The 10418-nt window shown below is 40.7% G+C and overlaps 1 protein-coding gene across 1 annotated transcript; it reads left to right on the forward strand.

Moving 5' to 3' along the window:
• Nucleotides 1-1415: 1415 nt before the first annotated feature.
• On the forward strand, nt 1416-9413 carry KRT20 (keratin 20, type I). Its single transcript, XM_005861982.2, has 8 exons — nt 1416-1811; nt 3694-3776; nt 5702-5858; nt 6178-6339; nt 6501-6626; nt 7483-7700; nt 8650-8672; nt 9191-9413. The coding sequence occupies exons 1-8, from the start codon at nt 1416-1418 to the stop codon at nt 9286-9288; spliced, it is 1263 nt and encodes a 420-aa protein (XP_005862044.1). The 3' UTR covers nt 9289-9413.
• Nucleotides 9414-10418: the final 1005 nt, after the last annotated feature.

Here is a 10418-nt window from a genome sequence, read left to right on the forward strand (position 1 = left end):
ATTTTAACTCACTTAAACATAATTGGATCCAGACATACTAGTAAGGAAGAACTGTACTAAAGAAGAGAACTTCAAAAACTATTATGTTAAAAAACTGCACTTATATTCCTTTTTAGTTATAAAGCTAATTTTTTATTTAAATAATGCTTCTACACACCTGGATCATATGCCTTAGTGTATGAACCTCTTAGCTGAACCTAAATCACTGCGAAATGTGTATAATTTAAACAGTACAATTTCCCAGTGACTTTAATCAAACCTCCTTCTCCCCCACTAAGCAATAAAACAAATTGATTTTGTGAATACACATATACAGAACATGTGTTTATAAAAAGTTCTTCACTGCAGGTTTTAACTGTGACATCCATTTTCAGAGTAATTTACAGCTTTTAAATAAGCAGTAAGATCTGCTTATGATGTATCCAGTCATTATTGGTGAACTCTCAGGGAGTGCTGGTTGATGCATATATATACATATATATAATGTTCCATAGATATCATATTCCATGGATAGCATATTCTATATTATCATATTCCAAATTATCATATTCCATATATATACATGGAGTATCATTCGGCCATAGAAAAGCAGGAAGTCCTGCTATTTGGAACAATATGGTGGACCTTGAGGGGATTATGCTAAGTAAATAAGCCAGACAGAGAAAGACAAATACTGCATGGTATCACTTATACGTGGAATCTGAAAGAGAAGGAGAAGGAGGAGGAGAAGTTGTCAAACTCATGCAAACAGAGAGTAGAAAAGTGGCTGCCAGGGGCTGCGGGGTGGAGGAAACAGGGAAAGGTTGGTAAAAGAGGACAAATTTTCGGCTATAAGATGAATAATGTCTGAGTATAAAATGTAAAGCATAGTGACTATAGCAGATAACACCGTATTGTATAATTAAATTTTATTAAGAGAATAGAACTTAAATATTCTCACCTAAAAGAAAAAAAATAATTGAAAAAAATTTTAAGCATTGTTCTTTATCACCATTGTGACTTATTATGTAGCCACATCTGTCTTTTTAGGTACCCAAATTATTCATGGAGATTGCAAATATTCTTCATGTATATATTAGGATGAAAAAATTTGCCAAGGCAGGTCCCCAAGAGCTAAAAGAACACCCTTTCTTGTTTCCTTTTGTTACCTCTATTGAAAAAAAGAAACTGCCCCCGAGAAAAGCCTCTAAGAAATGCCTCTAGTGGTAATTTCTAGAAAGGAATTAAACAGATTGCTGTAAAGGGGGTGGGGGGAGCAAGGCAAGGTGGACTGTGGTGTCAATCCTCAGGTGAGATGTCAGCAGAGGAGGAGTGTCTTTCCTGTGAACACTATAAAAGGCAGTTCATTCACCACAGAGGGACAGACTCTGCTCCACCCATCCTGAAGCTACAGGTGCTCCCTCCTAGAATCCCCAATGGATTTCACGCGCAGAAGCTTGCAAAGAAGCCTGAGTTCCTCCTCGCAGGCCTCTATGGTCAGCATGTATAGGACTGGGGGCAGGCAGCTCCTGGGGGCAGCACCCAGCGTCTATGGGGGAGCTGGAGGCCACGGCACCCGCATCTCAACCTCCAAAAGCTTGGTGAGCTATGGGAATGATCTCAACAGAGGCGACCTGTTTTTTGGCAATGAGAAGATGGCCATGAGAAACCTCAATGACCGCCTAGCGAGCTACCTAGAAAAAGTGCGGTCCCTGGAGCAGTCCAACCTCAAACTTGAGCTGCAGATTAAGCAGTGGTATGAATCAAACGCGCCCAGCACCAGTCGGGACTACAGTGCATACTACAGACAAATTGAAGAGCTGCGAGCTCAGGTAAGGGATGATGCTGAGTTTTCTGCTCCATTATTTAGCTGCATGATATATCAAGAGGGCATATACATTAGGTGGGTTCAAATGGATGTTGTAAAGCAAATTAGGCTGAAATGCAACATCGATAAAAATGGTATCTTCTATCATCTACCCTGACTACATAATAGGATGACTGTGAATCATACTTTTTAAAGTTTTAAAACCTCATTATATATAAAATATAAAAATTTTATCCTCCAATCTTATACTCTGTGTTTTTGTCATAGTTTACTAAGTCAGGGCTAAGAGAATAGTAAGCCTTTTTTTTTCTGAAAAAGCTAAATTTTAAAGTGATAATAAATCTTAGTTTTTCACCTAGTTCCCATCAACTCTTGAAACCCCTGTCAATTTAGAGAGTTTCCTCCTTTCATTTATATAAATGGTACAATATAAGTATTAGAATACTGTATCATAGATTTCAATGATAAAGTTATTCAGGATAGAAATGAGGGGAAGGGGTATGGGTCTTAATGATACCTGGACTTTTAAATGTCCTATTTAATAATATGATCATCAACAGCAAGCAGTGCAGACACCACTTCCATAGTAATAAAATGTCCTATTGCCCCCAATTAAAATTTATGGCAATTGTATCAGAACCATGTCATCCAAGAAAGGTGGAGTTCTCAGTTTTATCGATTGTGTGACATAAAAGAAGACTTTGCTCCTAACTGAAGATCTCAGATATGACTCAGAGCATTTGCACTGCTGTAATATTCTTATCTAATCAAGAAAAGTGTCCCTTTTCTTTTCCTTTCTATTTTAACATTCGTGTTCCTTTAGACTGAGCAAAGGCCACTTACCAGCAAGTCTCTTTTTCTTGTGTTGTATTAGACAGCAGTACAATTTGATGCAGATTCTACAGGAAGTTACTTTGGTGTTTCAGGAACTATGTGGATGTGAGAGGCCAAGGTGTTTAAATGGTCCTTTCTGCCAAGAGGTCATTCTTCTCCGGCTCCCACTACACACATTCAAAATCAGCCAACCATTCCCCCTACCTGTCTCATGGCTCATGTTTCTGAATCCACTATGGACTGCCCCAACCCCATGGGCACAGCCATTTCTTCCATTTAGCTGGACAGCCCCTGTATCTGAAGGAAGGCGGCTCTTTCTAGGATGGGATAAGCTGAAAGAGATATGTCATTATAACATTTTCTACAAGCAGATTTCTGATCCATGTGCATCTTAGAGAATTCACCCAATAGGTAACAGCTGCTTAAGAGCAGGGGCTTATCCATCCTGATAGCCCCCGTGCATAGCACAACTCCCACCACATAAGTGTCCATTCATCAGCCAATATTTAGTCAACACTAACTAGGTGCTAGTTGCCATGCTGGACAATGGGAAATATGATGGTAAATGTAAGGTGACTTAGGGGGAAACAGGCATGGACAAAGGCAACATTTATCCCACACACATGGGGGACTGTGTAGGGCAATGAGGGCACAAGTAGTTCATCCACCCAGTTCTGTTTTGAGGAAATCGTGAAGGCTTGAAGCAATGAACGTCTAAGCTGAGACATGGAGGAGGAAAAAGAGGAGGGGTTCACTGAGTGAGAGGAGCTCAGAGTAATGTTCTAAGCAGGAATAAAGGCAAGGCACTCAATAAGGTTGGAGGCCTCAAGGTGAATTAAAATCTCCTTTGATGAAATCACAAGAAAGCTGACCAAACTGTGAGACTAGCATTGCATTTTACAAATCTATTATATTCTTCCTTTCCATTTTCATGTGGAAATTACTAAAATGAACATCATCTTAGATATAACAGTAGTCGTACCTGAGTATAAATGCAATCATTCAAACTCCTACCCAGTTGAAAATGTCATTCTTTCTCATGTGTTTTCCAGATTAAAGATGCTCAACGGCAAAATGCTCTGTGTGTTCTGAAAATCGATAATGGTAAACTGGCGGCTGAGGACTTCAGACTGAAGTAGGTTCTCTAATACCATGGCAAAAGTTGCTGAAAAGGAATGTCTTTTAGTGGTCCTTTATGATACCAAGCTTTCCATTGCTGGTAAAGGAGCTACCACTAAATAGTTTCAGAATCTTGGCATTTAAAGGGTGTTAGAAACTATCTGGTACAGTCCCTCTCCCACAGTCTTAAGATTCCGTTACCCAGCGTGTAACTGAACACCTCCAGTAACTGCTACTGTTCTTGTTGGTCAGCTCTACTTGTTAGAACGTTCTTTTTTAGTAACCCGGCATCTACCTTCTCACATACTGAACCTAATTCTGCCCTTTGGAATAATAACAAAGCAATTTAAAACTCTGAATAGGACCCTACCCAGTTTGGCTCAGTGGATAGAGTGTCGGCCTGCGGACTGAAGGATCTCAGGTTCGATTCTGGTCAAGGGCACATGCCCGGGTTGCGGGCTCGATCCCCAATGTGGGGCGTGCAATGGGGCAGCCGATCAATGATTCTCTCTCATCATTGACGTTTCTATCTCTCTCTCCCTCTCCCTTCCTCTCTGAAATCAATAACTCTGCATAGCTGTCTGTCTGTTATCTAAAGAGAGTCATTTGTCTACCTTAGTAATTCTGCAAATGAGTCATCCATGTTCCTCCCACTGCCTACAAGTGTATGCCCAAAGTTCCAGGGGTGACGTGACTCTTGATGCTTTCTAGATTTCCAGTGTTTTACAATACAGTCTGACCAACCAAAGAACTAGGACGATGATTAAATCAGTTCAATCTGCTCCCTCTCTTGTAGTCATATCACACTACATGTAATCAGAGTTGTACCTCAGAAACTGCTTCTACACTAGGGCTTCCTCACCTGGATTTGTACAACGCATCTGCACTAACAAGCCCTTTATGTTTTAAAAGGGTGACATCTTAATGCTAAGGGGATCAAAATGAAAAAAAATGAGAGCAGATCTGAAGATTAAAGCAGTAAAAGTTCATTAATTCCAGTCAACATCTGATTGTTCTATTTCATTATCATTTTTAAACATTACTACTTTAATAAAAATGGGAGTATATAAAATTTTAGAAGGGAATGCATGAATTTTTAAGATAATTTACTTTGGATACATCTGCTTACAAAGTAATAAAAATAAACTGATCATGTATATTCATTAAGTAAATTTAGTTATTTTAATATCAATGAGAAACCTTTGCTGACACAATAATTAAAGTAATTTTTTATTATTTTTAAAATATATTTTTATTGATTTCAGATAGGAATGGAGACGAAGATTTAGAAACATCAATGATGAGAGAAAATAATTGATCAGCTGCCTCCTGTACGCCCCCTACTGGAGATAGAGCCCACAACGGGGGCATGTGCCCTGACCTGGAATAGAACCATGTCCTCCTGGTTCATAGATCGACAGTCAACCACTGAGAAACACCAGTCGGGCACAAATTTTTTCTTTGTAAATATATCCTAGAATTTAAAAATGTTTTTTATTGATTTCAGAGAGGAAGGGAGAGGAAGAGAGAGATAGAAACATCAATGATGAAAAAGAATCATTGATTGCCTGCCTCTTGCACATCCCCTACTGGGATGGAGCCCACAATCTGGGCATGTGCCCTGACTGGGAAACAAATTGTGACTTTCTGGTTCATGGATCTACTCTCAACCACTGAGTCACACAGGCTGGGCTAGAAACTTTTTAAAAAGTAATTTCAGATTGATTTTTTTTTTAACCAAATCACAGAGATTATATATGGGGCAAATTATCTGATTCCTAGGCTCTCAGGAACATTTTTGAAATGTATAAAGAGGGACACAATAATGTATTGAAATTGAAATCCTCATATACTACATATAAACCTACCTCATTATATTAAGATTATCTCTTCTATAATGGTTTCGGAAGGACTCAGTTATCTCTGCTTATTAATTCACAGGTATGAGACTGAAAGAGGGATGCGCCTAACAGTGGAAGCTGACCTCCAGGGCCTGAGTAAGGTTTATGATGATCTAACCCTAAGCAAAACAGACTTGGAGGTTCAAATTGAAGAACTTAATAAAGACCTGGTTCTCCTCAAAAAAGAGCATCAGGAGGTAATAAATAAATAAATAGATTTCAGAAGTGGTATTGGGAATGGTGGAAAGAGGAGGATAAAGAAGATTGGGTGGTGGTGGTGATGGTGAAGATGACAACAATAATGATGTTACCCCTAACTTCTTTTCATAAGGTTTCTATCAGGGTTAAATAACTTAGAGAAATATCTGGACCATAAAAAAGCCCTGCCTATTATGTTCTTCGTTTTTTGACTCACTCCCAGTGAAAAAAGCCATAAAATATATAAAGTCTTTTCTGCCCAGCCTCTTCTGAGAATACACTTCAGACTATAACCAGCCAGGATTTTCATTCTCGTAGGAAGTGGACAGCCTACGCAAACAGCTGGGCAATACTGTCAATGTGGAGTTGATGGCTGCTCCAGCCCTGAACCTCAGTGCCATCATGGATGAAATGAGGCAGAAATATGAAGTCTTGGCCCAAGAGAACCTTAAGAAGGCCAAAGAAGAGTTTGAGATACAGGTAATAGCATAATTCTAAAGGATAAGCAAATGTGCAGAAGTTGTCCTCCACAAAGAGATAACTCTTTTTCTTCCTTCCTCTCTTTCTTTTTTCTTCCTTTCTTCCTTTCTTTCTTTCTGTCTTTTTTCCCTTATTTACTTTTCTCATTTTTGAAATTTTAGACTGAAACTCTGCAGCAACAAGTCTCAGTGGACACTGCAGAATTAAAGCAATCGGAGGTTCAAGTAAAGGAGCTGAGACGCACCTACCAGAACTTGGAGATAGACCTCAAGTCCCACCTCAGTATGGTAAAGCACATCTAACTTCCAGCTCTCGGTGTCGTGTCTGTTTACTAAGTGCCTGCATTAGGAACTTTGAAAGTAAGAAACAACCCCTCCCCTTGCAAAGCTGGCAGGGAAGCGGGCCAAACAACAGATTATGATTAAAGAACAGAAAGAAATCAAGGGAAAGGGCAATGTACTGCAAGGATGCAGAGGAAGAAGATCTGGAAGACTTATAGTGAAAGTGGCATTTCAACTAGATCTGAAAACTTTATATTAGTTTTGAAGCTAGAGAATAGGACTAAAGACATTCTGGGCAAAGCAAATCAGTCAGCAGGTGATAAATTATGCTCTGGTAACAACCCCAAAATCATAGTGGCTCACGACACTGCATCCATCATGGTTTGGCTGCAGCTCTGGCTGGGGCATGCCAGTGTTGTGGCCCAAAGAAAAGAGCAATAGTTAGACCATGTGATCCCTCTTAAAGCTTCTCAGAAAAGGCAATTGTCAGTTTCACTTGCATCTCACTAGCCAAAGAAAATCATATGACCAAGCCTGGTGTTAATAGCATGAGGAAGGCTAATCCTCCAAATGAAGTGGCACCATAAACCGCAGGGAGGGGAAGCAAATATTGAAAACAATAATGCAATATACAGTAAGAGAACAGTGAGTGCAAAGCTAAAAACAGACAAACAAAAAAAAACGAAGAGCTAATGGTCCTAGCTGACTGACTGGGGTTGCCTAGAGGAAGCGAGTGGGAGATAAAGCCAGAATTATGCATGATGCCCATAACAAGCTACAGAAATTCCTCTCAAAAGATTCAAATTGAGCCACCTCTTAAATCAAATCCTCAAGAAATGTTCACTTTTTCTTGTGCTTGTAGAAACAATCTTTGGAGCAGACACTGCAAGATACCAAAGCTCGTTATCACAGCCAGCTGGCCACCCTCCAGGCACTGCTGAACTCCATAGAGGCCCAACTGATGCAGGTTCGGGCTGATGCAGAACGCCAGAACAAGGAGTACAATGAGCTCCTTGACATGAAGATCCGGCTCGAGCAGGAAATTGCTACTTACCGGCGCCTCCTGGAAGGAGAAGATCTGTAAGGACCTTATTAGAATCCAGGGATATGTCTACACGATGTGCTATGTTAATGTCCACACGTTAAGCCCTGTCGCTCATACCCCAGCATCAATGCAATGCCTATCACAAAATCAGTTACACACACACACACACACACACACACACACACACCAACAAAACAAAAATATATCCAAAAGTGCCCACACCCCCAAAATACCAAATATAGGCTTTGTACTTGAGGCTGTGTTATAGAGATGATAAAGATTATGCAAATGTTCATTTTTATAATGAATACATCATTGAAAGCAAAATAACTTTTTAAAATTCTCACTGAGAGGTCATGAACTGCACCACCGGCCACAGAGGTCTGTGGGAACCAGTTGAAGAATCACCGGTGTTGCAGCAGCAACTGTCTTCAAATACCACACCCAAGAAAGTCACAAGAGAACACAGATTTCAACTTCTATTATAGTTGGAATATTTTAATTAGGAAAACGTCTAGCATGTGTTAAATGAGTCAGGTTGGAAGCTATGTATTTTTCAAGTTAAAAAGTAAGACACTCTGCCCTAGCCGGTTGGGCTCAATGGATAGAGTTTGGCCCTTGAACTGAAGAGTCCTGGGTTCGACCCCAGTTGCAGGCTGGATCCCCAGCCCTGGTCAGGCCACGTACAGGAGGCAACCAATCAATGTGTCTCTCTCACATTGTTGTTTTTCTCTCTCAGTCTCCCCCCTCCCCACCCACTTCTGCTCTCTCTAAAAAATCAATGGAAAAATATCCTCAGGTGAGGATTAACAAAAAAAAAAAAAGTATGACACTCAAGTTAGAAGAGACAAGCATAATAAAAGGGGGGGGAATACAAACACAGGATTAAAACACACATCACTCAGACTTTATTTTGAAACAAAATGCTTCATTTTCAAAATGGCAATAACACTTTTTTTCTGTTTCTTTTCCTTTTCTTAAAAGAAGCATCCTGGAGGAGAAAGCTGGTAAGTGTTCTAATTTCACACATTACCTATAAGACTAAACTCTCACTCAATAGCTTACCACTTCTTATCTGCCACTGGTGAAAAGTAAAGGTAGATCAGTTCTCAAGTGAGCTGATATATTACCCTCAGGATTCTGAAAATCAAGCAGATCACATAAAGGAGACCTCCCTGTGGGAAATTTGTCACACTCCCAGGACAGGGTGATTTTCTTGGCCCCATGCTACTGTTGTCCTGAGACATCCTGAAATCTTGAAAATGAAAAATAGGGTGAAAATGTGCAATTTGCTTAATTCAATATTACATATTTCTCTTTGGGGGTGGGAAGAGTAGGAAATGTATAAATTTGGGCAGAGTGGCACCTTCTCTGCATTGATTTTTAAAATGGACTTAAGATCACTTAAGAAAGAGAACTTTTGTCTAAAAGAAGGAAGTACATACAAAATAATTAAAGTTGAGTATTATAAACCAGCAAGAGTTATGTGTCTGAATTAACATTTTATATTTCAACCTAAATTCAGATGTAAAGAAAACCAGGAAGATTAAGACAGTGGTGGAAGAAGTAGTGGATGGCAAGGTCGTGTCATCTGAAGTCCAAGAAATGGAAGAAAGTATATAAACCCCTGCCAGACGGAGATGCTGCTGAGAGAAGTGGAGCTGTAATGTCTGCTCCCTACAGGAAAGCGGCCGTCAGAAAGCACCATTAGCACTTTCTACTGGTGGGGTGGAGGGGGTAGCCCATCTATCTATCAGTCTCTGAAATTGAACATAAATGTTTTACTCAAAGGAGCTGCAAATTGCCAGCGAAAGTGAAATCCAATGAGCATTAGGATATTTAAAACATCATTACTGCCATCTTTACCATGAAACATTAATTACAAGCTATAGACCACCTAATATCAATTTATTAATGTTCCTGAAAATTACAGCACATTTCAATGATATTAAACCTCATGAAGCAGAGGGTCTATGCAAATAAATCTCTTTCTCTTGAATTTCTTCTGTTTTTGAGCTGCAAAATCTCCTTTCTGGGGCCCCTGGATTCTTGATAAAGGTAATTTCTTGGTTAATTTCATAGAACTCATCCTCAAGTGTGACCCCTGGGGTCTTTGTTCATCCTCGTCTCAAAAGCACAGCATAAATCAGCAGTAACCCAATATTCTTTCACTCATTCACAAGACCTTACATTTTTGTTCACACAAAAGTGAAAGATGGTATGAACCATGTGATCACTGAATTGCAGAAAATGGAAGGTTTATCTGTCTTTAACTCAGGTGCCAAATTCTGAAATCAAAGACCAGAAAAGTACCCAACCATAAGATGAGCACACATCTATCTATATAAAAGCCTAAGCGACCATCACAACCGAACGGACGACCAAACAGGCTGCATGGAGCAACCAGGCCGGCAGGGGGGCAGCGAGAGGCGACCAAACGTGGGGTGACCAGGCTGTCAGGGGGGTTAGTGAGGGGCAACCAAACAGCCGAGCATCAGGCTGCGTGGGGCAACCAGGCCGGCAGGGGGGGCAGTGAGAGGCGACCAAACAACCGAGCCACAGGCTGCGTGGGCTGATTCGGCCGGCTGGGGGGGTTAGTGAGGGGCGACCAAACGACCGAGCTGCAGGCTGCATGGGGCAACCAGGCCTGGGGGGAGGGGGGGGCAGCGAGGGGCAACCAAACCACCAAACAGCAGGCTGTGTGGGGCAACCAGACCAGCAGTGGGGGCAGTTGGGGGCAACCAGGCTGGCAG

The sequence above is a fragment of the Myotis brandtii genome, unplaced genomic scaffold (genome assembly GCF_000412655.1).
Source record: "Myotis brandtii unplaced genomic scaffold, ASM41265v1 scaffold157, whole genome shotgun sequence".
NCBI classification, from domain to species: Eukaryota; Metazoa; Chordata; class Mammalia; order Chiroptera; family Vespertilionidae; genus Myotis; species Myotis brandtii.

Excerpts from the sequence above, each read along its gene's own strand:
- KRT20 (XM_005861982.2), top strand. The coding sequence starts at position 1,416 with ATGGATTTCACGCGCAGAAGCTTGCAAAGAAGCCTGAGTTCCTCCTCG. Across the intron at positions 1,812-3,693 it reads TTGAAGAGCTGCGAGCTCAG|ATTAAAGATGCTCAACGGCA; the intron begins GTAAGGGATGAT and ends TGTGTTTTCCAG. Across the intron at positions 5,859-6,177 it reads TCAAAAAAGAGCATCAGGAG|GAAGTGGACAGCCTACGCAA; the intron begins GTAATAAATAAA and ends TCATTCTCGTAG.